We start from the raw sequence: 27,238 nt of genomic DNA, 5'->3' as shown, positions 1-27,238 counted from the left end.
TAAAAGTATCACAAAATACGCTATGATACTATCAAAAATTTACAAAATATCAATGATCTATTAAACATAAATTTCTAAATTTTTGACGTTTTTAATCGATCTATGGTCCCAAAAATTCAAAATTTGTATGAAAAAGCCTTAAAAAGTATTTAGGCCGTTGCAAATTAATTTTTGAATCGAGGGGGGACAAAAAATATATAAAAATTGAAATAAAAAGAAATGGTATTAACATTTTATAATGAAAAATAAGTTTTAAAATGCATAATATTGTAATTGTAATGCAATCATTAGTTTTTTTTCAGCTTGAAAAAAACTTTTTGCATTACAGTGCAACGGAATTTTACAAAAGTTCAAAATATTTTGGATCGATCCTGGACATGCTAAATATTATTTAAAACGCAGGAAAATGCATTTCAATTTGTTTTCAGTTGATAAGACTTCTATATCGATTAAACATTTTAAGTTTTTTGAAAAATATATTTTTTGCCTCCTGATTTTTTGGACCGATTTTGAAGGGAGGGGGGCTGCTTTTTGAGAGTTTTTGAAACCGCCTTGAGTCAGGGGTAAAAAACTTAAAAATCAAAATTTTGCTTACTGAAAAAAAATGTCTTTAAAAAAAAATCCAGAAGTTTTTTTATATAAAAATTTAAATTTTTGTCAAAAATTAGTTTTCCCCCCATCAAACAAAGTCAAAAACAAAATTTGTCTTGAAATGGCAAAAGGCTGTTGCAAATTTTTTGTCAACCCTTCCCCCTTCGACTATACAAATCAATGAGCAAAAACTTTTTTTTTACCTTCAAAATTTCAATGAAAGTTTAAATGCAAACAGCTGAAATTGATTTTAAATGTGTTCCGCTGTTGAAATCATGTTTAGCATGTTCGGCTATATTTAAAAAAAAATGTATATTGAGTGAACTTTTGATGTAGAATACATTAAAATTTTTATTTTCGTCAAATATAAAATTTCTTGAAAACTAATGATTGCAAATCAATTATACAATTTTTCAAAAACAATTAAAGTGGTAATTTAATTAGCAATCAACCATTCAAATTTTAACTAAAATGGGCTTGCCGAACTGGTTGTTTAATGCTGAAAGCAAGAAAAGAAATACGAAAGAAATAATTTTTTGCTCATGATTCAGTTATTCGATGTCCCATAAGAACCTTCGGATAATCGAAATTTTGGAAAATCGAGGCTTCATATAATCGAATCCGCACTGTGTTGCAGTGTTCCTCTCACAAATTAAAAAATATCAATGATTTTAAGAAAATATTTTTTTTTTTCTAATGTTTTACGTATTTTAACGTCCGTGGTCCCAAATTCAAAATTTTGCAATTAAGAGCCCTTTTTTGATAAAAAAAAGCATGCATAAATAAACGTTATACAATGTATTCTAAATAGTTTACAATCGACTTTACAAGTTTTTCCAATGAAAATTTAGGTCGTAGCAAATATTTTTCAAATTTTAAATTGATCCCCCCCACCACCCTTTTAAAACCGGCTTAAAAAATCAAAGGGCAAAAAATATTCGAAAAAGTTTCAACATTTTGATGAAAACAGAAAATGGCAATAGCTCAAAGCGGTGCACATTATCATTCAGTTTTTTTTTGTGTTTGCATTTTCGATTTTTTGCAAAAAAAACATTTATTTTTTCCAAAAATTAGTGGCTGATTAAATTTCTAATAAGATTATTCGTAAAAAAGGTTGTTTTTACTGTAACTTTTTTTCTGAATTGTCCTACTTATAACTTACAACTTTGCCGAAGACACCAAAGCGATCAGAAAAATGCTATTTCGAGATACAAATTTTCATATGTTTTTATTTTATAACACTTTTCTAATGTCATCTCCCAAATTTGTATGAGGAACTAATGATAAAAAATGGACACAAGAAATCGATGGACAAAGTTTCATACAAATAGAAAATTACAAAAATTAAAATCAGGAATTTTCCGAAATCAGACAAACAAAATAAATTCAAATTAAAATATTAAAAATGAAACAAGAAAAATGCAAAACATGTGAAGTTACATTGTTCGTAGAACAAAAGTTGCACAAAATTACCTCCTGAACACGGAAAAAATAAAAATAAATAGAAAAATTCGGGTAGTGTTAGGTGACTTGCGCACCCCTAGCGCGCACCGCAACGACGAGCTTGTGGCACACCCTGTGAGGGAGAGAGACCACACACACTAGTTTTAGTTTTTGAGCCGATCAAATAAAAACAGTTAAGCTCCATTGTCAAGAGAAGAAACACGCGTTTTTGCTTGACTTTGGAAAGACCGATTTTAACCGTTCCGCGCGAATCCGAATCTACCCCGAGAAAAGTTACAGTCCACTAGATCGCAAGGGACATCGTGGTCCTTCTGCAGCCGGATTCGGGAAATCGGTGAAATCGACGCGATTCTCGCGGAAAAGTTCCGTGATTCCGAAAAGATTGAGCGTCCGTTCGTGCCGTGGCCGTGCGGGTGTTAGTGACGAAGAGTGAAGGAAGATTCCAGCGGGAAGATTCCTGTTCCGACGGAAGCAACGGCTTTCCGATTCTGAAAACCCCCGACGGAAGCCCCCCAGTGGGTTCCGATTCAGTGAAAAAGAAGAACACCCGCGAACGGGTGTCGGTGAAAGCCGCGAAGAGTGGAAAATTCCACGGCGTCGGTGGTGAATTTCTGCTGGCTGCGTGCTCAGCACGGAAAGTTCCAGAATTGACGGCGTCGGTGGTGAAAAACTGTTGGCAGGGTTCGCTGCCTGGCTGTGTGGTGAATTTGGGGTCGCGGTTGTGTGGTGAAAATGGGCACGGTGGAAGCAGAGAATGTGGAGAAATGTGTTTACGCCGCCACCTAAAGGAAGAGAAATACCACGCACACCAGTGAAACCGATTAGTGAGCAAATTGCAGCACAGAAGAGGAAAGAAAAGGCCAGGAAAATGGAGGAAGAACTAAAAAAGTTGGTTCATCAGAGAGGGGCCGTGAAGGGGACGTTGACCCGAGTGCGCACTGCTCTCGAACACAGTGCTGCCAGACCGAATCCGAACATTGAAAACATGCACTTTTTGCAAATTCAGATGGACATAGTGACGCGATGCTATGACGAGTACAATACTTTCCAAAACTTGATTCACGCGCTTCCTCTCTCGGATAATCTACGTACGGAACACGAAGAAAAGTACGTTGAGTTCGAATCGCTGTACACGGATACGGCGGTCAGGCTGAGTACACTCATCGAGCGTGCCACGAAGCCGGTTCCAGCTCCTGTGCCGAACGCGTCTGCGGTCGTCCTCCGACAAGCCGAGCGCCTCAACCTTCCGGCGTTGCAAGTCCCGCTGCCGACCTTCGACGGGTCGTATGAATATTCCTTCAAAGCGATGTTTACCACGATCATGAACCGTTACCAGCACGAAGAACCGGCCCTGAAGCTGTACCATCTACGGCGCTGTCTGGTCGACAAGGCGGAGGGGATCATCGATCAAGAAATTATCGACAATAACGACTACGATGCCGCCTGGCTGCTCTTGAAACAACAGTACGAGGACAAGCGCATAATCGTAGACAAGCACGTCGACAACCTGTTCAACCTGCCGAGGATCAGCCAAGAGAGCGCGACCAACATGCGGAAGATGATCAACGTCTGCACCAAGAACGTGGAGGCGCTGAAGAAGCAGAACTTGCTGGCCGTTGGGCTCGGCGAACAGATGCTCGTGAACCTGATCGCTGCGAAGATGGACAAGAAGCTGCGGGTCGCTTGGGAAGCTCGCCAGAAGAAAGACGTGCTGTCGACGTACGACGCGACGATGGAGTTCCTGCAGGAGCAGTGCCGGATCTACGAGAAGTTCGACACGAAGCCCGCGACGGAGAGTGCTAAACCAAAAGCGGTGGCGCGGAGCCACACGCTGGTGACAAGTGAAACGAAAAGTGAACTGAAGTGCGCTGTGTGCAAGGCAAACCATGAACTCTGGAAGTGTGATGCTTTTAAGCAAAAGAGTGTGAGTGACAAGTACGAAGTACTGAAGAAGTGCGGAGCCTGTTTCAACTGCCTTGCAAGAGGCCATCGAACCAGGGCGTGTTCGTCGAGGACGTGCCAGGAGTGCGGACGAAAGCACCACACGTTGCTCCATACCGAGGACACGTCAAGCCAGACCTCCAGCAGTGCGACTTCCACGAAACCAGCAGAAGTCACGACACCAGTCGTGAAGTCCGGAAACCAGGTGACCAGCACCCCAGCAGGAACGTCTACGACGCTGTGCGCAAGTGCCGTTAGCGCCGACAAGCAAACCCTCCTCTCGACTGCCGTTGTCTTGGTCGACGGCGTGGGCAGCACTCCCTACCCGTGCCGAGTGCTGTTGGATTCTGCCTCGCAGATGAACTTCGTGACGGACCGTTTCGCCAACCTCCTCTCGCTAAGAACGACTCGCGCTGACTTCACGGTCAGTGGCCTGAACGGCAATAAAACTCGAATTTGCCGTAAGCTGCGAACGACGGTCAAGTCTCGCCTCGGAGACTTTTCGGCCAGCCTGGATCTGCTGGTAACCCCCCGGATCACCGGTGACCTGCCGGTGAAATCTTTTGATGTCACGAACTGGCCCATCACGAACGAGATGGCGCTGGCCGACCCGACGTTCAACAGGCGAGGACGCGTCGACATGCTGATCGGCGCCGAATACTTCTGGACTCTGCTGGAGGATGACCGACTCGAGCTCGGCCCGAACCTGCCAGTGCTGAGAAACACGAAACTGGGATGGATCGCTGGAGGAGTGGTCGCTAGCGACGCACCGGTCGTCGCGCGTACTTTTTGCCAGACCGCAGACGACGAGCCGCTCATCGAGCTGCTGAAGAGCTTCTACAAGGTGGAGGCCTGCGACGAGTTTCGCCCATCGGCGACGGCTGATGACGAGGTGTGTCTGGAGCACTTCCGGCGCACACACGAACGAAACGAGGAAGGACGGTACGTTGTGCGGCACCCCTTTAACGAGCGGAAGCTGGAGCTGGGCGATTCACGGGAGATGGCGCTGCGGCGCTTTCTTGCGCTCGAACGGAAGCTGGACAAGCAACCGGAACTGAAGGAGCAGTACTCGCAGTTCATCCGGGAGTATGCGCAGCTCGGGCACATGCGAGAGATCGAGGAGAAGCCAAACGAAGATCCGGGAGCAGGTTTCTACTTGCCACACCACTGTGTGCTGAGGCCCACCAGTACGACGACGAAACTGCGAGTCGTATTCGACGGGTCAGCAAGGACATCGAACGGCGTCTCGATCAACGACGTTCTGATGACTGGGCCAACAGTGCAGAACGACCTCACCGCGATTCTGCTCCGCTTCCGGGGATTGCAGTATGTCTTACGCTGGACATTCCCAAGATGTTCCGCCAGGTGGGCGTGCATCCCGAGGACACGAAGTACCAGCGCATTTTCTGGCGGTACGATCGGAACGATCTGCTGAGCGTCTGGGAACTGCAGACTGTGACGTACGGCCTGGGACCCTCGCCGTTCCAGGCGACAATGGCGCTCAAGCAAGCTGCGGCCGACCACCAAGACGAGTTCCCGAGGGCTGCCGAAGTCGTTGAGAAGGGGACATACATGGACGACATCCTGACGGGTGCCGATACGCTGGAAGAAGCTTGCGAGCTGCAACGAGAAGTGACGGGTCTGCTGGCGAAGGCCTGCTTCAGCGCTCACAAGTGGTGCGCGAACCATTCCGACATTGTGCGCGCAGTCCCCGAAGAGCTGCGAGGAAACTCGTTCGAAGTCACCGACGACAACGCGAAGACAACCGTGAAGACGCTGGGCGTAACCTGGAACTCTATCGAGGACTGGTTCTCTGTGTCGGTGCCTGATTTCGACGAACTGGACGAGATGACCCGGAGGAAGCTCTTGAGTCAGCTGGCCAAGATATTCGACCCGCTGGGATTCTTTGGCCCTGTGATCACCTACGTGAAGCTAATTCTGCGAGAGGTCGGCGAGTTGCAGATTGAGTGGGACGACCCGGTTCCACCTGACGTCGGCTCAAAGTGGCGGAACTTCCGCATCGAAATGACCGCTCTGAGGGAGGTGCGGTTGCCAAGGTGGATCTCCTGGAAGGGAGCACTCAAGTTGGAGCTGCACGGATACGCCGACGCGTCCGACCTGGCGTACGGGGCTTGTCTGCATGTGGAAGGCTTCTTCGCCGACGGGAAAACCGAGATGCGACTCATCTACAGCAAGTCTCGCATCCTACCGAAGAAGCGCAAGGCGAAGGAAAAGGCCATCTCGACCCCGCGAGCCGAGCTACTGGCAGCACTGCTGCTCGCAAGGATGGTAGTCAAGTTTCTGAGCGCGACGGAACTGAAGTTTGCTGCGGTCCACCTCTGGAGCGATTCGAAGATTGTGCTCGCGTGGCTCAGGAAACTCCCGCATCTGCTGCAGACATTCGTCTCGAATCGGGTGAGCGAGATTCAGCGATTGACGGAAAACTTCTTTTGGCACTACATTCCGTCAGAAGAGAACCCGGCCGACCTGATCTCGAGAGGAGTCCGCCCGAAGAAGCTGATGACGTCCAAGAAGTGGTGGCGGGGCCCGCCACGCACCCCCGTTGTCGAGACTGGAGACGAACTCGAGATTCCGGACGAGGAGCTGCCGGAGATGCGAGCCGGTGTTGCACTGGCGATGACTGTTCCTGTTGAACGATTCCCGATGTTTGACAAGGAGACGCGAGCTGCAACGCTCGTGATCGTGCGACTGGTCCAGCGTGAAACGTTCCAACCAGAGATTCTCGCGCTTATGGACGGCGCGGAAACGAAACACCGGCTGTGCGGACTGAATGCGTTCTTGGACTCCGAGGACGGCATATTGCGAGTTGGAGGACGGATCAAGCGAGCCGTTATTCCGTACGATAGCCGTCACCAGATGCTGCTGCCGGCCAAACACCCGATCACCGAAGCTCTCGTCCGAGAGCTGCACCTGGACAACCTGCACATCGGCCAGAAGGGGCTGCTTGCGATCGTCCGACAGCGCTACTGGCCACTGAACGTCAAGAACACGATCCGCAAGGTAATCCGGAACTGCGTAAGGTGCTTCAAGGCGAACCCACTGAAGACGACGCAGATGATGGGCGATCTGCCATCGTACCGCATTCGACCTGCTCCGGTCTTCTCGACCACCGGAGTGGACTACGCCGGACCTTTTTGGATTAAGTCGTCTTCCGCAACTCGCAAGCCGCAGGTCACGAAGGCCTACGTGAGCCTCTTTGTGTGTATGCAGACCCGTGCCATACACCTCGAGCTGGTTTCCGACCTGACGACGGACGCGTTCCTGGCGGCCTTGAGACGCTTCACAAGCCGACGTGGATGTCCGAGAACGATGCGGTCGGACAATGCAACAAACTTCGCGGGAGCCAAGAACGAGCTGAACGAGCTGTGGCGGCTGCTCCAGGATCAGCGCGCCACCAAGAAGATCGCCAGCTACTGCACCGACAAGGGGATTGAATGGTCGTTCATTCCGCCGCGAAGCCCGCACTTCGGCGGCATTTGGGAGGCCGGCGTGAAGCAGGTCAAGCACCACCTCAAGAGGATCGTCGGTGACCGGAAGCTGTCGTACGAAGAGCTGTACACGACGTTAACGCAGATTGAAGCTGTGCTGAACTCCCGGCCCCTCGCGCCGGTTTCAGATGACCCCAACGATTACACAGCTATCACTCCTGCACACTTCCTCATCGGGCGCGAGATGCAGGCCGTGGCTGAGCCGGACTACACCGACCTGAAGGAGAATCGGCTCTCGAGATGGCAGCTGGTGCAAACCATGCTGCAGCATTTTTGGAAACGCTGGACGGCTGAATATCTACCTGAACTTCAGCAGCGAACGAAGTGGTTGAAGACGAAGCAGATCAAGGAGGGCTCGCTGGTGCTGCTGGTTGACCACAACGCACCGCCACTGCAGTGGCCACTCGGTCGGATTGTGGCAACCCACCCGGGAGACGACGGCGTGACACGCGTTGTCACGGTGAAGACGGCCAACGGAGGAGAGTTCAAGCGGGCGGTCACAGAGATCTGTCTGTTGCCGCTGGAGTAGGAGATTTGAAATCGTCATTTCAACGACGCGTAGGATGTTAGGTGACTTGCGCACCCCTAGCGCGCACCGCAACGACGAGCTTGTGGCACACCCTGTGCTGCAGCGGCCAGAGAGAGGGAGAGAGAACACACACACTAGTTTAGTTTTTGAGCCGATCAAATAAAAACAGTTAAGCTCCATTGTCAAGAGAAGAAAGACGCGTTTTTGCTTGCCTTTGGAAAGACCGATTTTTAACCGTTCCGCGCGAATCCGAATCTACCCCGAGAAAAAGTTACAGTCCACTAAATCGCAAGGGACAGGTAGTAAAGGGTTAAACAATATTTTGAATTTATATTTTTTAATACCTACATAAAGCCCATCTCATGATTCGGACTCATAAAACTACACATCTAGAGTTTTATTTGAAAAGGACCTATAAGCTATTGTGTTTCTTATTTTTCTAGGACCTATTAAAAAAACTCTAGACATAATTGTCAGAAGTTTGTTTTAATTTGACAAGAAAATGACGCTAGTTTAATTTTATGTTAGTATGCGAAGTTAATTTTTCAATTAAAAAAAAAAACATTTTAAACCCTTTATGTGGTCGTACAAAGTTTTATTGTACTCAGCAAAATAAGCTATATCGCTGTGAACAATAATATCACCAATTCAAGCTTAATTTTAGGGCTCAATAAACTGAATTAGTGAATTAGTTTGATTATGACAAAATTAGCATTAAAATTAGCATTTTTTTATTAAAACAAATCAAAACAAGTGTTCTTCCCCTCGGAGCTCTCTTTGCATAACAGCCATAACAACACCCGACGCAGACATTTCCAAACTGCTAGCACAGACATCTTCCTTTACTGCAGTTGTCAAACGTTCGTGTTCTTCTTCTTGCTCTCCCTGTCCTCCTCCCGATCGAACAACGTTTGCTGTCTGACGTGTCCGCGGCGGTGGAGCAGGAACAACTTGAACCGGTCAACCTTTCTGCACAAATCGAGCCTTTTTACCGATTTATTTGAGTGTTTGGTGGGTGTAAAATTACCAAAAACATGAAAGCCATAGGTGAGTTTCGGTTTGGTGCTGAATTTGTCCCGTTTTATGCCGGGATTGCTCGAGAAAAGCTGTTTTGAAAAACCGGCTTCGTGACACGAAAAAAATGTCTTCCCTTTTTTCTTCTTCACAGCACTTTTGCTGCTGGTGGCCGGCTGTTTGGCCTCGGTGGCCCTGTCCGCGCGGACCGTGTCCAAGTACATTACGGCGCAGGACCAGGACCGGTACGGGAAGATTTTCGCCGAGGGGCTGAAATCGACCGACCTGCAGGCGGTTTACTTTTCCACGGCCAGCGGAGGACTGTCCGCGGCGGATAAGACGGCGGAGGCGTGCAAGCGGCTGGTGGCCGTTTACGGCGAGTCAAAGCTGAACGACTTTGAGCGGAACTTTTATCTGGCGGGGGCGTGGAAGAATCTGGCCTGCAAGGAGGCGATCGCGGGTAAGGTGAAGGACGCGGTGAAGGGGTCGCTGGCGAAGGATGCCGGGTCGGCGCAGGAGATTTACTTTAATCTGTTTGCGGCCAAGGCGCTTGGGCTGGCGATTGATGACGCGGTTAAGGCGCAGGTCGGGAAGAATCTGCAGGCGTTGCTGAAGAAGGACGATACGTTGAACAGCTTGGGACATGGATTTGCGGTTGCGGCGGAGATTGGAACTGCTGGTGCGTTTGCGTTTGACCGGGTTGAGGAAGCTTTTGTGCAGGCTGACGAGGTCGATGGGAAGATGCTGCAGTTTGAGGGCGGTTTGAGCATTACGGCTTTGGTTGTGAACAGCGCGTTTAAGTTGGCGTCGAGTTTGAAGAAGCCGGTTCCGATCAACGCTGAGCAGGCGGTCAAGTTTGCCACCTACTTCCTGTCGCGCACGTCGGTTCAAACCCCGAAAGGAGTCAGCATCTTGCTGGAAGCGTTGAACACTTTGACGGCGGAAAAGACGATCGCTCCCGTTTGCATTGCGTTGTCTGGAAATGGCCAGCTGCAGCCGGAATCGCCGGTTCTTGGCGTGAAGATTAGCGACCTGCTCGGTAAGCCGTTGAGTCCTGCCCTGGCCGTCGTCAGCACCACGATCACATCCAAGACCACCAACGAAGCCCTCGCCAGCAAGGTCAACCTGGTTCCGACCAATTCCGACCCGACCGTGTTCATCTACAACCTGAAGGCCCTCAACCCGGCTCGCGGTCAGTACAAGGTCGACATCGAAACCGGCAGCTACAAGCAGAACCTGAAAATCAACGTCCTCGGCAAGGTGAAGGTCGCTTCGTTGGAGATTGGCGTCGGCGATTCGGACAGCACGTCGGCCGTCAAGAAGCACTCGGTGACCTTCTCCAAGAAACTCGACACGGAACTGGCCGCCGACTCGCAGCAAAAGATCGTCCTCCGCACGCAGCTCGTCGACGAATCCAGCGGAAAGCCCCTGAACGTGCACCAGGCGTTCGTTCTGCTCCGGAACAAGGCCACCGGCCAGGAGATTATCTTCGTCGCCGAAGCAGACTCCTCCAAGGCGTACAAATTCGAGATGGACGTCGGCGCACGCAGCGCTGACTTTGGCTACAAGAGCGGCACCTACTCGATCGAACTGATCGTCGGCGACGCCCTCATTTCCAACTCCTTCAAGTGGCTCGTCGCCGATGTCAACATCAAGTTCGCCAGCGATTCCCCCAAAGAATCCGACAACACCGCCCGCAAACCCCGCCCGGAAATCATCCACCAGTTCCGCGTCCCGGAAAAGCGCCCCCCTCGCGTCGTGTCCGACCTCTTCACCGGGCTCTGCATCGCCCCGCTCGCCCTGCTCTTCATCCTGTGGGCCAAACTGCGCACCAACGTCAGCAACTTCCCGTTCTCCCTTAGCGCCGTCGGATTCCACCTCGGTCTCGGCGCCATCCTGGCCCTGTTTGGCGTGTTCTGGCTCAAGCTGAACATGTTCGAAACGCTGCGCTACCTCATTCCCCTCGCGCTCGTCACCTTCTTCTGCGGGAACCGGCTACTGCGGTCCATCGCCGGACGAGCCACGGAGAAGTAAGCGGGATCTCAGCAGTTTTTAAGCACACAACAACAACAACATTCCCTCGAGCAGCAGCGGACACAAAAGGAGAGGGAGGGAAGAGTTTGTTCACCAAATAGCGTCGATTGGCACAGGAGGATTTGTGCAGAAGCAAAAATAAAGTCCAATATTTTCAGTTTTAGTGGAAATAAAGTCTGATGATAGGCAGAGCAAAAAGGAAGAAGAAGTCAGAAGAAGATTGCGCGCAGGCAAAATGCGACATTTTACGTGACAATGTGCGAATAGTTTGAGTGAAATAAAAATTCAACGAATAAAAAAAAAGGAAAGTTATTTTTTTTTATTATTATTTTTTCTATAGACAAAATCAAGGATAAGGGCAAAAAATAAAATTGAAATCAGGGGAATTTATTTTGTTAATTTTGTGATAGAAACTTGCTTGCTCACTTCCTATTGAGTTATTTATTACTCGATTTGAGTTGAAAACGCCTTCTATGAGCTGTAATTAAACGTCAAAATGCATTTTACATACATCAGAACAGTTGTTTCATATTCAATAAACCGATATAGTTTGTAAAACAATGAATTTTGCGAAAAAAAACACTTTTTGAACTGTACATTAAAATTTCTAAAAAAAAAAACAACAGTCCAGACTCGATTATCTTAAGCCGGATTATCCAAAGGTTTGTTTGAGTCTTCAGATTATCGAATCATGAACAAAAAATATTTTTTCCTATTTTTTTATTTTTTTACTTTAAACATCAAAATCGAGTTCTGTGACCCAATTTATTTAAATTTGCCTGGATGATGGCCTATTAAATTTAAAAATGTTTTTAAACAATATTTCATCACCGCCATTTCAGTCGCCATCTTGGGTTTAAAAAATCTGAGTAACTTTAGAGTAGTTTAGGGATCATACTTAAACTCAACAATCAAAAATAAGGAAACGAAAAAACATATTTTTTTGTGATTCGATCTTCCGATGTAAAATTTCACCAAGGCCTTCGGATAATCGAGTCTAGACCGTAATAATTATCAACACAGAGAAAGGCATTCGAAATTGCTTTCAGTTTAAAAAAAAAAATGAAATTTCTTGAAAAAATAACAATTTTGAACAGGACAAAAACATTATCAACGGCCTTAGCAATAGATTTTTATTTTAAATTAAGTTTTGTAGCGATTTCTGGCGAAAAAAAAAATTAATAGAAAAAAAATCAATTAACCAGTTATAAAACAATTGAAAAGTTATCTAAAAAAAATAAAAAGAAATCAAAAATTAAAAAAATCTAGAATTCAATAAATCAAAAATAATTTTCTTGTTTTTTTTTACATATTATTTTAAATTCTTGAATTTGAAATTAATAATTAAAATAATTCTAAATTTCAGAATTATTAAATCTTTACATTATTAAATATAAAATATAGTCATTTTTTTAAATCTTTAATTTTGAAAATCTTAATTTTAACTTGACAAAATTTGAAAATGATCAATTCTCTACGAAACCGGTCTTTCTCTCTTAATTTTAATTTCTGTATTTTTTAATCTGGCTGAAACTTTTTTTGTGCCTTCGGTTTGCCCAAAGAAGCCATTTTGCATCATTACTTTTCCATACAAATTTGGCAGCTGTCCATACAAAAATGATGTATGAAAATTCTAAAATCTGTTTCTTTTGAAGGAATTTTTTAATCGATTTGGTGTCTTGGGCAAAGTTGTAGGTATGGATAAGGACTACACTAGAAAAATATGATACACGGTAAAAAAATTGGTGATTTTTAATTTCACTTTTTGTCACTAAAAGTTGGTTTGCAAAAAACACTTTTTTATATGTTTTATGGGACATCAAATGCCAACTTTTCAGAAATTTCTAGAACGGGCAAAAAATCTTTGACCGAGTTATGAATTTTTGAATCAATACTGACTTTTTTCAAAAAATCGAAATATTGGTCGCAAAATTTTTTCAACTTCATTTTTCGATTTTAAATCGAATTTACAATCAAAAAGTAACTACTTAAGAAATTTTTTCATAAAGTGCACCGTTTCCAAGTTATAGTCATTTTCAGGTATCTTTTTTGAAAATAGTAACAGTTATTCATTTTTTTTAAATAAGTGTTTGCCCACTATTGAAAAAACATATTTTTGAAAAGCTGAGAAATTTATTTATATTTTGCTTTTTTGAACTTTGTTGATACAACACTTAGTTGCTGAGATATTGTCATGCAAAGATTAAAAAACAGGAAAATTTATGTTTTCTAAGTCTCACCCAAACAACCAACTATTTTCTAATGTCGATATCTCAGCAACTAATGGTCCGATTTTCATTGTTAAAATATGAAACATTCGTGAAATTTTCCGATCTTTTCGAAAACACTATTTTAATTTTTTTTAAACAAGACTAACATTTCAAAAGGCTGTAATGATGAATGTTTGTTTGTTTGTTTTAACGGTATTACAAAAATCACTAAAACAGTTAAAATACATTTAAAATTTCAAATCGTTTGATACCCATGAAGTGAATACTAAAAATTTCTATAAAACAGTTAAAATTGAATACTAAAATTTCCATAAAAACGTATAGCGAAATTTTGAATGCTTCCAATCGTTTGATGCCTAGGGATTAAACACTTCGAGTATATCGCACACGGCGTATCATACGCGCATAATATCGTAACAAATATCAGCGTGAATATCATTAGCATTAGCATTTGGAGGACGCCCCACCACCGGAAGGCTCCACAACGCTTATCCCACTGTTTGGTGTGGTTGTATGAGACCCTCATCCGGAACAATATTCCAACACGGGAGATACCATGTCTTCATCTTTTGATGAGTGTGTAATACAACCCAGGGCATAAGAGGGTCCTGGCCGGGTCCAAGCTATCCTTTGGGATGGGAAGGATCGTTAGTAAACACCTATCTAAAGTGCGCAAGGACCCCTACGTCACCTTAGTGGTATAGATGTTTTTAGGGAGGTTTTGGACTCAATGTTAGTAGGAGAGGTAGAACCCTAGGAAGGCCTCGAAAGGCGTTGCGGGTTGGTTGTAACAGTATTCCTAATTCCAGTCTAAGCTCACCAAGTCGCAATGGCCTAGTGGTTAGCATTTTTGCTTACCAATCCAAAGGACGGGGGTTCGAACCCCACCTGCAGCGACTTTGATTTTTCGTTCATATTCAGCATTTCAAGTATTTCTATATCCTTAACTTTCTCGATGGGAGCAGATGGGAATCGAACCCAGAACCATTCGCTTACATAGCGAACACTGTAACCATTCAGCCACAGCTGCTCCCAACAAATATCAGCGTGAATATCATACGCGCATAATATATATTCACATAGTACGCCTAGGCTGCGTACCGTATCGACTCCAATTTCCAGGTTTTTAAGCGAAGATGGCGTTGGAATGGTGAACGTCCGAAATGTCAAAATCGCGCAGTAGCACCAACATTAGAAAAAAAATGTGGCTGTCATGCCATGGCACACTTTTTTCGTGTACTACTGCGTGATTTTGACATTTCGGGCGTTCACCTTTCGAACGCCATTTTCGCTTAAAAACCTGGATTGGCTTCATATTGGTGCAATATCAGAAGTAGTTTGCCCTTTGTTTGATACCCATATTGCGAATTATAAAAACTCGAATATTTTCGAGAAAATACGGGATTTTGTGAAAATTTGAGTACTTTATTTAAAAAACTCTAAAACAGTGAAAATGCATGCAAAATTTCCCTTCTCAAAAAAGATAAAATTCAATTTGAAGACACATTTCTAGAGTTTTTTTTTTAAATGGTCCTATAAACATATGAAAGAAAATAGCTTATAGGACCTTCAAAAAAAAACTCTACATTTCCTCTAGTCAAAACTGACTGATGAATGAACTAACTTCATTTTTCTTCTAAATTGTTGATAGAAAACCAATCTAAAACTTCACACAATAAAGAACAATTTAAAAATTTTCGCTGATTTTTGGTCCAACGGCCTTAAATTAATGTGACCTCCAAATTTTAGTATGAATGTATCATATCAGGGTGCCCAGTTCTCCAATCATCAAGGGAAACAACGCAATTTAAGAATGCTGCATTTATTTGAACAATTCCACCAAAAGAGCACGCCCTAATCCGCCGACCTATTGAAAACCGCCAAATGGTTGCTGCAAATCCGGTACGTCGGCTTGGGCTTGAAGAACATCGGCAGCTGAAACGTGCACAGCAGGCGGTTCCACTGGTCCGGTTGCGCCCGCACATCCGGCAGGTAGTTGATCGCAATTTGCTTACACTTTGGCGCGATGCACTTGAGTCCGGGCATGTTGTCAAAGTCGTGCTCCAGCGAGTCGATCGTGTCACGGTAGCCGTGCACGCGGGTCATGTGCAGCGCGTACTCGCTGGTGTTTTTCGCGAAGAAGGAACACAGCCGGCACGGTTTGCGGTCCGATTCTTGGCCGAGAGCGGCGTGCAGTCGCATGTGGGTTTCGTAATGTTCCACGTCAAAGTAGGACAGCTGGCAGATGTGGCACTCGAGCCGGAAGCGACCGTACAGGGAAGGTGGCAGGAGACAGCTCTCTTTGTGTTCGATCATCTGCTGGTGCGAGAGATGCACTTCGCTGCAGTTGGGACAGCAGTCGTAGGTCATCTTTCTGGTATCTCGGTGGAACTTTGTAACGTGTTGGTGCAGTTTATCCATGTTGTGTTGGGCGCTGTTGCAAACCTTGCACCGGACCTGACCCTTGTGCCGTTGCATGTGAACGCGAAGGTCCTTGGCGTGTTTTTCCATCTTGCCACAAGCGAAGCAGACAATATCCGAGGGCAACACGGTTTTGCTGATCTTCGACAACTTTGTGTGCAGTTCCACGTTATGCGCTTCCAGCTGTTCTGGGCTGGTGAAAACCTTAAAGCACAAATTACAACTATTCTCGTCCTGCTCACGATGCCTCACCAAATGATCTACGAGGGCTTTTGAAGAGTTCAGGCCCAAGTGGCAAACCGAGCAACGGAACGTTTCCATCCGAGTGTGGTGCAGTAAATGACGCTGCAAATCCTCCCTCTCGTTGAACCTCCGCTTACAGTACGAACACACATGGAGAAATTCCGGCAGCTGAACGTGCAACTGCTTCCGGTGCGCTGCAAAAGTATACGGAGAATTGAAACACAGGCCACATTCCAAGCACTGCAGGTTCGAGTTGCGCTTGACCATCAAACCGGGAACAAATTGTGGATATATCGCCGCCTTCGGGACAGCAGGCCTACGTTTCGGTTCCGGTTGCCGAAGCTTAACCAGCACATTCTTGCCCACTTTCTGTTGCTTTCTTGCCGGTTCATCTTCCCCCTCATCGGCCGTGTCCGTCGAAGTGCCTCCCATCGTTTCTCCAAACGGATCCTCTCCCTCCTCGTCCTCGCCCGGAAGTAGATCGGGATCGAGTTCAATCTCCTCTTCCTTGATTTCAATCTCCTCCTCTTTGACCTCAATCTCCGTGCTCAGCAAATCGGCGAAACCCTCAAAGTTTGGGCTGTCCCGGGTTTCCTGCGGATCAACTCCAATGTATTCCTCTTCCGCTTGTTCCCATTCGCCGGCCAGTTCGTCCTCCTCCGACTCCGGCTCTGTTCCGTGAACTTCCTCATCATCCTCCGATGAAACCGCTGCGATCGAGTTGCCGTCCGAATTTTCCGGCGGATCTTCCATGTTGTCGGCGAACGGTTCAAACTCCAAGTCGTGTCCAAATCTTCCTGCAGCACTCAATGTTGCACCATTTCAGCCGTAATTCGGCGTTTTTGTTATTCGGTGTCACTCGCGAAAATGTAAACACGAATGTTTCTGTCATTTGCGAAAACACGATAATTTGGAACGACGCACTGTATTACCGTTTTGGTGAAAAGGTGCATAGTTTGATTTTTGAGTAAAACTTAGAAAAAAACGTCTTTTGTTTAATAACTAAAACATTTACATTTACAAAAATAACAAAAAATAATAGAATGTTAGTAGCTGTCAAAAATACACGCTAACAAAATATTAAATGGTTTTGTTGCAACTAAGCTAAATTTACCTAAAGTAGGTACCCACATAGAACTTTTCTCGGCCCTTTTCTATTACCGGATTATCAGAATTTTGATCATGAATTACCTACAGCTTTTATAAAGTGTTTTTGGATTTTCAAATTAATAAATACTGAAATAAAGGTGAGCAAGCAACAATATACAGAGACCAAAAAGGTCAAATTCGTTCGGCAAGACCGAAGCTCATTTTGAAAGAAACGATCAAGGAAATATTAAAAAACTGGACTCGCTCATATGTGCATGAACAGCTGAAATTTCAAAAATTTCTAAAAATGTTTTGATTGAAATGCCTTAATATTAATTTCAAAAATTATAAAATTACAAAAAATCTAAACTGAAAACTGAAAATTCGAATAAATCAAGAAATTAAAAAAATTGATGTACAGTCCAGACTCAATTTTTCGAAGTTTTGATTATCCGAAGTTCGATTATCCGAAGGTTTGTAATCGAATCACGAACAAAACCATTTTTTTCTTTTTTTTTTAATTTTCTTACTTTAAACCTCAAATTCGAGTTCTACGACCCCATTTTAATCGAATTTGAATGATTATTGCCGGGAAAATAAATAAAAATGCATCTTTTTTTTCAATATTAATTTTCATCATTGCCATTTTGGCCGCCATCTAGGATTGAAAAAATCTAAATCACTTTAGAGTTGTTTAATGGTCATACTAAAGCTCTACAATCAGAAATAAGATAGCGAAAAAAAAATCGTGATTCGATTATCTGAAGTGAAATTTTGCCAAGGCCTTCGGATAAATGAGTTATGTTTCAAAAATTATAGGTCTGAATTTTCATAAATCTTAAATTCTAAAATTTTTAAATTTCTTCTATAATTCTAGAATTTAAAGATTTTTCAGATCAACATTTCTAAAAAAAAAACATCAAACAACAAATGCTACAAAATGCAAAAAAAAAAATGAGAAAAAAAGAAAACAAATATATTTTAAAATTCTAAAGCTCTACAAATTTTTAATTTCAAAATAAATAAAATCGTACTTTTTTTATCTTTATTAAAGAGTTTTCAGCCGAAGTTCGATTATCCGAAGGTTTGTAATCGAATCACGAACAAAACCATTTTTTTCTTTTTTTTTTTTTAATTTTCTTACTTTAAACCTCAAATTCGAGTTCTACGACCCCATTTTAATCGAATTTGAATGATTATTGCCGGGAAAATAAAAAAATGCATCTTTTTTTTTTTTCAATATTAATTTTCATCATTGCCATTTTGGCCGCTATCTTGGATTGAAAAAATCTAAATCACTTTAGAGTTGTTTAAAGTCATACTAAAGCTCTACAATCAGAAATAAGATAGCGAAAAAAAAATCGTGATTCGATTATCTGAAGTGAAATTTTGCCAAGGCCTTCGGATAAATGAGTTATGTTTAAAAATTATAGGTCTGAATTTTCATAAATCTTAAATTCTAAAAATTTTAAATTTCTTCTATAATTTTAGAATTTAAAGATTTTTCAGATCAACATTTCTAAAAAAAAACTTCAAACAACAAATGCTACAAAATGCAAAAAAAATGAGAAAAAAAGAAAACAAATATATTTTAAAATTCTAAAGCTCTACAAATTTTTAATTTCAAAATAAATAAAATCGTACTTTTTTTATCTTTATTAAAGAGTTTTCAGCCGGAGAATTATCCAGTTCTTTAAAAAAATCGTACGTTCAAATATTTATAAAAAAAAAACAAATTGCTTAAATTTAAGATTTAATAAATGTTTAGCTTCCAATTTTAAAATTTGAAATAAAAAGAAAGAAATATTTTGCATTGCACATTGAAAAAATATATTGTAAAATTTTGGTAAAATTCAAAGGAACTTGAATCAAACATCATAAGAACTCAAAAAAAAAAAATAGAGGTTCAAAGGAATTTGAAAAAAGTTAAATTTTGACTTACAAAAAAAAAACAACGTAATCAAAAATTCAAAAAATCTACGAAATTTTTTTTAATTCTATTGAAAAAATCTAAAATTTATAAGCTTGAAAATAAAAAAAAATCCAAAATTTCAAAATTTAAAGTTTCACATGCAAAAATTTAAAAAAATCGCAGGTTCAAAAATCCAAAAATACTTAAATAAAAAAAAACATAAATCTATAGATTTTAAATCTTTCGGTAACTGGGCTGAGAACGTAGCCCAGTCCCTGAATGCTGCTCGCTAACTCGGCTGAACGAAAAATGACGAGGGGACCAACGATGCTCAACATGTTCTCTACAAAATGTAAAAATTAAGGCTGCCTCAATTTGTTTCCAACGCCCACCTAATTTTTTTTTTATTTTTAATTTTTTTTTCATTTAAAAAAAACCTTAAATATGATTTCTAATTTGTTGAACTTGCTTTATGCATCCGCTGGCCCCTCAATAATTTCGATTTATTTTTTGACGTTTGACTGCTTTTTAAGAGGGCTGCAGCCCAGTTATCGGACAAGTACTGTACAAAAAATATAGAATTAAAAAAAAACAATCAAAAATAACATAAAAATTTAAAAGTTATTGCACGATTCCTTAGTCCAAATTTTAAATATCAAAAAATAAACCTATGTAAAATTGTCCTGATCATCCTTTGATAAATAAACTATTGTAAAATGTTGTAGTTAACTATTCTCAACATTTTTTGCGCTAAGAAGAAGTTCCAAGAAACTATTTTTTCTAATTTATTTAAAAATCAATTCTAAACTTAAATGGCTTGACCGTTTTTTGTGTATGTAGTGTTTATTAGCAAGGCCCACTGCGTATTGTTTACCACGAAGACGATTCTTTGAATAGTTTCAGAGCGGTTCGAATAGTTTTTAGATGAGTAAAACACTAATTTCCGTTCAGTCATAAAATACAGCAACATTTAAAACTAGCAACTCACCGCCTCAACCGCCGTCACTGCTCTCCCCAGACTCCTCCACCTCCTTCGGCGGCACAATGTTCAACTTGCCGTACGCGTCAACCAGCGACGCCAACCGATCCCGGTACCCGTGCCGCTGGACCATGTGAAGGGCCTGCTCGCCCGGACTCTTCACCACAAACGCGCACAACTTGCAGTTGCCGTAGCCGGTAATCTCGCGCGAAAGCGTCCCGTGCAGGCGCATGTGCGTCACAAAGTGGTCCAGCTCGTAGTAGGTCAGCCCGCAGATGTCACAGACCATCGGAGTGCCGGAATGGGGGCGGCTTGCGGGCTTTGGTGGCGGGGGGACGCAAGCTTGCGAGTGTTTTCGCACATCTGCGGCGGAGAGGAAGGACCGGCTACAGTGCTGCAGCGGACAGCGGTAGTACGTAAGCTCGGCCTGATTGTTGTGGACCGTGTCGACGTGGTCGAGCAACTCCGCGGCGGTTGGGACCATTTCGTAGCATGCTTTACACTGGAGCATTCCTTGGTGTGCGGTCTTCAGGTGAGTCTTCAGGTCATCTTCCGAGGCTTCCGTCGCGCCACAAACGAAGCAAACGTTGTCGAGGGGAGTCACATTTTTCGAGTAGATTGAATTCTTAAAGTTCTGCTGCGTAACTTCCGGTTTCTTTTGAACAGTTAAAGCTTCAGCTTTATGAATTTCCAAATGGGTGGCCATCCCAAAGGCCGAGTGATAAGTACCGCGGCAAATGGGACATCGCAACGGCTCCAGCCGGCTGTGAATCAGCAAGTGCCGATGCAAGGCCCTTTTCCCCTGGAACTTCCGCGGACAGTAGAAGCAACAGTGTGGATATCGTGGCAACGCCGCCAAATGCCACCGTTTCGTGTGAGTCGCAAACCGAAATATCGAATCAAACTGCTGGCCACACTCCAGACAAAGGTACTTCTTACTACGCTGGACCATCATTCCGGGAACGAACCGTGGCATGACCAATCCATCAAATTTAGGTTTTCTTCGCTTCCTCTTACTCTTCACCGTCAATGCTGGTTTGGCCCTCCGCTTCTTTTTACCACCAACTTCATCCGCTGACTCTGTCGACGAGCCGGATTTCTTCCCCCTCCTCTTCCGACTCCGAAACTCCAATGCTTCCTTTCTAACGGCTTCATCGGCAGACGCCGTCGAGGCACCCGTTTCACTATCATCGTACCGAGCCGCGTCGCCACCGATCGGGTCCGGAGTATCATCAGCCGGAAGGAACGTTCCCTCGTCCAGCTCGACCTCCTCTTCTTTGATCTCAATTTCGGTGCTCAAAACATCCCGCAGATCGACTTCGTCGCAGACCAAACTGGCCTCTTCTTCGTCTGCGGTTGCTGTTGGAAGAAAGTAGCGCATTTTAATGGTTTTTAATGAATAAAAGTTGACGAGATCTACCTTCCGACGAAGAGTCCACCAGTTCGAGAGATTCTTCCATTCTAGTTTAAGGAAAATTGGTGAAAAAATTGCGGACAAAATACGAAACTGAACGCGCGCGCAAGAAAATTGGAAGACTTTTGTTTTTGTTTATCACACAACAAACTAGGATTACGCAAAAAAAACTAAATATTCAACCTACGATCCTGCCGTTTCGGGAAAATCAACATTCAAAATTTTGCAATTTCGATCAATTCCTATTTCCACAAAAAAGCATGAAAACCATCAATTTTGTCAAAACGTAATAGAAAATAGCAATAATTTCATCATAGAGAGCAATTTGAAATTAATTAAGGTGTTTTTGCTATTAAAAATTGAGAAAAACAAATTACGCCTTTTTGAAGAGCGTGCCTCCATTTTCGCCCCATCGTATTCGCCACCCACTCAACCAAAACAACGGTTTAGCCCGCCAGGTTACGCCACAAAGCAAAAGTAAACAACAGATTCGCCCTTTTGTTTTTTTGTTCATTTTTCGGGTTTTTAAAGAAAAATGTGGTGAAACAACTATTTTATCATTGTGAAACATTAAAGTCAGTGATAATACAGTGATATTTGCAACCTCAGTGATAAAAAATTGGTCTAGAAAGCCTTCATAAGGAGTCCGATTCAGGCCAAGACTCGTTGAGCCAGGATACACCGTAAGTAGCAAGTTGGTTTGACGATGTGGTCTATATTGAAGTGACGTTCCTTGGGGTGTCCCCGCCGGAAGTGGGAGACATGGCAGCTGACGACTAGGCCACCCCGCGACACCATCCTGCCTTCTCAATCTTTGCATAGCTTCAATGGTTACGGAGGCGATGATTTTGTACGGCATTCCTCCTAAACTAACTTTTTGTCCTGCAACTGCTCGACCCAGAATCCCCGGATGTTCCAAGAACCAGTAAATTATGGACCTTCATATCTAGATTGTGAAACCAGACCAGATCCGATACTACAATAATTGAAATTAATAAGTTATGTATTTAGGATCATACAAATCTGTGTTTGTTGTGGAATTGTGTTCAGAGACATCAGAAACATACATTTTGATCCATTTTGAGGATTGTCAGGTTAAAATTCACTAAATTATAATGAAAATTTAGTGTTTCTAAATATACGTCGGAACTTGCAGAAAACACTAAATTCGCCCCTCGTGATTGGGTGAAAACACAAGGGCGAAAACTCAATTTGGTTTGTTTTGATTGATGTCGTTGATTAGCCCTTTTGTTTTTTGCTTGTAAAACTACGTATTTTCGGAATTTTGAGATGATGGAGGGTGTTTTAGAATCAGTTTTGTTCGCTTTATATGATTCTGACAAAAACTCAGTTTGTTTACATCTGAGGGATTCGCCCTTTTGAAAAGTTGTTACTGATATTACTCATTTTTTCGCGATTGAAGCAAAAGTTGAAGTTGCCAAAAAGTGAATGAAATATAAGCAGTTGTTAATTCAACATTCTTCTCGTGAAAAATGGGATCCTTAAGCTCTTGCCTTAAGTATTCAAAAAATATTATCTCGCTTTCAACGAACTATTTGTGACCACTAACCACAATAAATCAACAACTGTATACGCGAAACGTCATGGAGAATGTTTAAGGAGATTTCGTAACCTTCCTCTCCAATAATTTTTAATTTTAGATTTTTTGAAATAAAAAAAAAATTATTGTTATTTTTGGATTTTCTTAGTTTTTAATTGTCTAGTTGTCGAATTTTCTAATCTTTGATTTTTCAATTTTATAAATTATTTTTATATTTCCTTATTTTGAAATTTTCTAGCATTCTAATTATGACATTTTCTAATTTTCTGATTTTGTAGTGTTATAATTTTCAAATTTTCAAATTTTCTAATATCCTTATTTTAAATTTTGTTATTTTCTTATTTTCTAATTTTCTTATTTTCTAATTTTCTTATTTTCTAATTTTCGAATTTTCTAATTTTCTAATTTTCTTAGTTTTTAATTTTTTAATTTTCTAATTTTCTAATTTTTTTAATTTTCTAATTTTCTAATTTTCTCATTTTCTAATTTTCTAATTTTCTAATTTTCTAATTTTCTAATTTTCTAATTTTCTAATTTTCTAATTTTCTAATTTTCTAATTTTCTAATTTTCTAATTTTCTAATTTTCTAATTTTCTAATTTTCTAATTTTCTAATTTTCTAATTTTCTAATTTTCTAATTTTCTAATTTTCTAATTTTCTAATTTTCTAATTTTCTAATTTTCTAATTTTCTAATTTTCTAATTTTCTAATTTTCTAATTTTCTAATTTTCTAATTTTCTAATTTTCTAATTTTCTAATTTTCTAATTTTCTAATTTTCTAATTTTCTAATTTTCTAATTTTCTAATTTTCTAATTTTCTAATTTTCTAATTTTCTAATTTTCTAATTTTCTAATTTTCTAATTTTCTAATTTTCTAATTTTCTAATTTTCTAATTTTCTAATTTTCTAATTTTCTAATTTTCTAATTTTCTAATTTTCTAATTTTCTAATTTTCTAATTTTCTAATTTTCTGATTTTCTAATTTTCTAATTTTCTAATTTTCTAATTTTCTAATTTTCTAATTTTCTAATTTTCTAATTTTCTAATTTTCTAATTTTCTAATTTTCTAATTTTCTAATTTTCTAATTTTCTAATTTTCTAATTTTCTAATTTTCTAATTTTCTAATTTTCTAATTTTCTAATTTTCTAATTTTCTAATTTTCTTATTTTCTAATTTTCTAATTTTCTAATTTTCTAATTTTCTAATTTTCTAATTTTCTAATTTTCTAATTTTCTAATTTTCTAATTTTCTAATTTTCTAATTTTCTAATTTTCTAATTTTCTTATTTTCTAATTTTCTAATTTTCTAATTTTCTAATTTTCTAATTTTCTAATTTTCTAATTTTCTAATTTTCTTATTTTCTAATTTTCTAATTTTCTAATTTTCTAATTTTCTAATTTTCTTATTTTCTAATTTTCTAATTTTCTAATTTTCTAATTTTCTAATTTTCTAATTTTCTAATTTTCTAATTTTCTAATTTTCTAATTTTCTAATTTTCTAATTTTCTAATTTTCTAATTTTCTTATTTTCTAATTTTCTTATTTTCTTATTTTCTAATTTTCTAATTTTCTAATTTTCTAATTTTCTAATTTTCTAATTTTCTAATTTTCTAATTTTCTAATTTTCTAATTTTCTAATTTTCTAATTTTCTAATTTTCTAATTTTCTAATTTTCTAATTTTCTAATTTTCTAATTTTCTAATTTTCTAATTTTCTAATTTTCTAATTTTCTAATTTTCTAATTTTCTAATTTTCTAATTTTCTAATTTTCTAATTTTCTAATTTCTAATTTTCTAATTTTCTAATTTTCTAATTTTCTAATTTTCTAATTTTCTAATTTTCTAATTTTCTAATTTTCTAATTTTCTAATTTTCTAATTTTCTAATTTTCTAATTTTCTAATTTTCTAATTTTCTAATTTTCTAATTTTCTAATTTTCTAATTTTCTAATTTTCTAATTTTCTAATTTTCTAATTTTCTAATTTTCTAATTTTCTAATTTTCTAATTTTCTAATTTTCTAATTTTCTAATTTTCTAATTTTCTAATTTTCTTAATTTTCTTTGTTTCTTATTTTCTAATTTTCTAATTTTCTAATTTTCTAATTTTCTAATTTTCTAATTTTCTAATTTTCTAATTTTCTAATTTTCTAATTTTCTAATTTTCTAATTTTCTAATTTTCTAATTTTCTAATTTTCTAATTTTCTAATTTTCTAATTTTCTAATTTTCTAATTTTCTAATTTTCTAATTTTCTAATTTTCTAATTTTCTAATTTTCTAATTTTCTAATTTTCTAATTTTCTAATTTTCTAATTTTCTTATTTTCTAATTTTCTAATTTTCTAATTTTCTAATTTTCTAATTTTCTAATTTTCTAATTTTCTAATTTTCTAATTTTCTAATTTTCTAATTTTCTAATTTTCTAATTTTCTAATTTTCTAATTTTCTAATTTTCTAATTTTCTAATTTTCTAATTTTCTAATTTTCTAATTTTCTAATTTTCTAATTTTTTAATTTTCTTATTTTCTAATTTTCTAATTTTCTAATTTTCTAATTTTCTAATTTTCTAATTTTCTAATTTTCTAATTTTCTAATTTTCTTATTTTCTAATTTTTTCATTTTCTAATTTTCTAATTTTCTTATTTTCTAATTTTCTTATTTTCTAATTTTCCGATTTTCTAATTTTCTAATTTTCTAATTGTCTAATTTTCTAATTTTCTAATTTTCTAATTTTCTAATTTTCTAATTTTCTAATTTTCTTATTTTCTAATTTTCTAATTTTCTAATTTTCTAATTTTCTAATTTTCTAATTTTCTAATTTTTCAGTTTTCTAATTTGCTTATTTTTTAATTTTCTAAATTTCTAATTTTCTATTTTTTCATTTTCTTATTTTCTAAATTTCTAATTTTCTATTTTTTCATTTTATTTTTTTTATTTTGTAAGTTTTATTTTATTTTCTGAGTTTTATTTTATTTTTTTAGTTTTATTTTCTAAGTTTTATTTTATTTTCTAAGTTTTTTCTGATTTTCTCACAGATTTTCTCACGGATTTTCTACTGTTTACATTTTCTAGTTAACTTAATTCAAAAAAACAATAGTCTAGCGTCCACAGAAGCTCTCCTGGAATTTAGAGCCGATTTGGTTCAGATTCCAAGGTGCCCAGTCGAATTGAAATTTGTATCTTATCCTAGATCTTATCTTATATTCAAATTTGATAACTTATCTTATTATAGAATTATTGGATGTGTTGCTCGAAACTTGTTTTTAACGTTGGAATTTACCAAAACAGAATTCGAATATTTAAATGACCGATTCTTCGGCTCCTTTTGAAAAAAATCCCAAGTTTTTTTAGCGTTTTGGCTGTAGTGGCAAAATAAAAGATGAAACCCCCCAATGTTATTACATATTTGGAAAGATAATTGATTTTCCTACAAAGAAATATCATGCAGAATAAACCATATAGTACCTGTGCTTCCCCTGAAATAAAAATGTAGCGTGACGGGACAACATCGTAAAACTGAACATTTAAAAGGCACACTACAAAAATCGCTACAGTTTTGCCAGTTTGATTTTTAACAACTTTTGCTCTTCTACACATTATCACAAATTAAAAAACGAATCTTTTGCTCCTTAAACTGAACGAATTGGTTGAAATTTGAGTTTTTGCCAGCCATTTCTTTTCGTGACGGGACAACGAAAGGAGCAGATTTATGAAAAAACTCCTCTCCCATTCAATGGCTTGCAGACCATATTTGGTCAATATTTCAATATAAGAAAACGCATTTAAAGCACATTGCAATTATTGAATCAAAATAAAAATGAAATCTTTCATATAAAAAATCACATTGAAATTTTAAAAATGTGACATTTTGGTGTAGCTTCGCTAATAATCGAGGGCTTTTGTTAATTTGATTCGGTTAACCGCGGTGGATTTTCTTGAAATAATTCGAACTTTCAAAAATCCACCAAAGGATCTACCGGTGGATACTTTTCTACCACAGTTTTTTGTGTGATCAATGTGGTAGATGTTTTGGTGGATTTTTGACAGTTCGAATTATTTCAAGAAAATCCACCGCGGTTAACCAAATCAAATTAACAAAAGCCCTTCGGTCAAATAGCCTCAAAGAACGGAAGTTTGGCTTAAATGCCAATAATGCCGGGTTTTTTTAGCGACTTCAGTTTTGATTCTGATCTCTGGATCAGCTTTTTGAGAATATGACTATGCCTCCGACTGATGCTTTTTCGACTCTGACTCACTGAACATTTCTCGACTTTTTTTTGATTAGGTCCTATAAACATATGAAAGACAAT

The 27,238-nt window shown here is 39.5% G+C and overlaps 4 protein-coding genes across 4 annotated transcripts; 2 read left to right on the top strand and 2 right to left on the bottom strand.

Moving 5' to 3' along the window:
* The first annotated feature begins 3,040 nt into the window (after window positions 1-3,040).
* LOC120417801 (uncharacterized) lies at window positions 3,041-8,034 on the top strand. Its single transcript, XM_039580000.2, has 2 exons — window positions 3,041-5,183; window positions 5,324-8,034. Exons 1-2 carry the CDS (start codon window positions 3,041-3,043, stop codon window positions 8,032-8,034), a joined length of 4,854 nt encoding a protein of 1,617 aa, XP_039435934.2.
* An 888-nt stretch (window positions 8,035-8,922) lies between these two features.
* LOC120417809 (dolichyl-diphosphooligosaccharide--protein glycosyltransferase subunit 2) lies at window positions 8,923-11,390 on the top strand. Its single transcript, XM_039580008.2, has 2 exons — window positions 8,923-9,081; window positions 9,203-11,390. The coding sequence occupies exons 1-2, from the start codon at window positions 9,069-9,071 to the stop codon at window positions 11,080-11,082; spliced, it is 1,893 nt and encodes a 630-aa protein (XP_039435942.1). The 5' UTR covers window positions 8,923-9,068; the 3' UTR covers window positions 11,083-11,390.
* Window positions 11,391-15,150: 3,760 nt separating this feature from the next.
* On the bottom strand, window positions 15,151-16,732 carry LOC120417837 (zinc finger protein 792-like). The gene has a single exon (XM_039580056.2). The coding sequence runs from the start codon at window positions 16,728-16,730 to the stop codon at window positions 15,168-15,170; it is 1,563 nt and encodes a 520-aa protein (XP_039435990.2). The 5' UTR covers window positions 16,731-16,732; the 3' UTR covers window positions 15,151-15,167.
* A 3,238-nt stretch (window positions 16,733-19,970) lies between these two features.
* LOC120417807 (zinc finger and BTB domain-containing protein 49-like) lies at window positions 19,971-21,417 on the bottom strand. Its single transcript, XM_039580006.2, has 2 exons — window positions 21,378-21,417; window positions 19,971-21,316 (listed from the first exon to the last, which is right to left on the bottom strand). Exons 1-2 carry the CDS (start codon window positions 21,415-21,417, stop codon window positions 19,971-19,973), a joined length of 1,386 nt encoding a protein of 461 aa, XP_039435940.1.
* Window positions 21,418-27,238: the final 5,821 nt, after the last annotated feature.

The sequence above is a fragment of the Culex pipiens genome, chromosome 3 (genome assembly GCF_016801865.2).
Source record: "Culex pipiens pallens isolate TS chromosome 3, TS_CPP_V2, whole genome shotgun sequence".
In the NCBI taxonomy this organism is placed as follows: domain Eukaryota; kingdom Metazoa; phylum Arthropoda; class Insecta; order Diptera; family Culicidae; genus Culex; species Culex pipiens.
The sequence above is the reverse complement of the archived record's forward strand: the minus strand, read 5'-3'. Positions and strand labels throughout refer to the sequence as shown.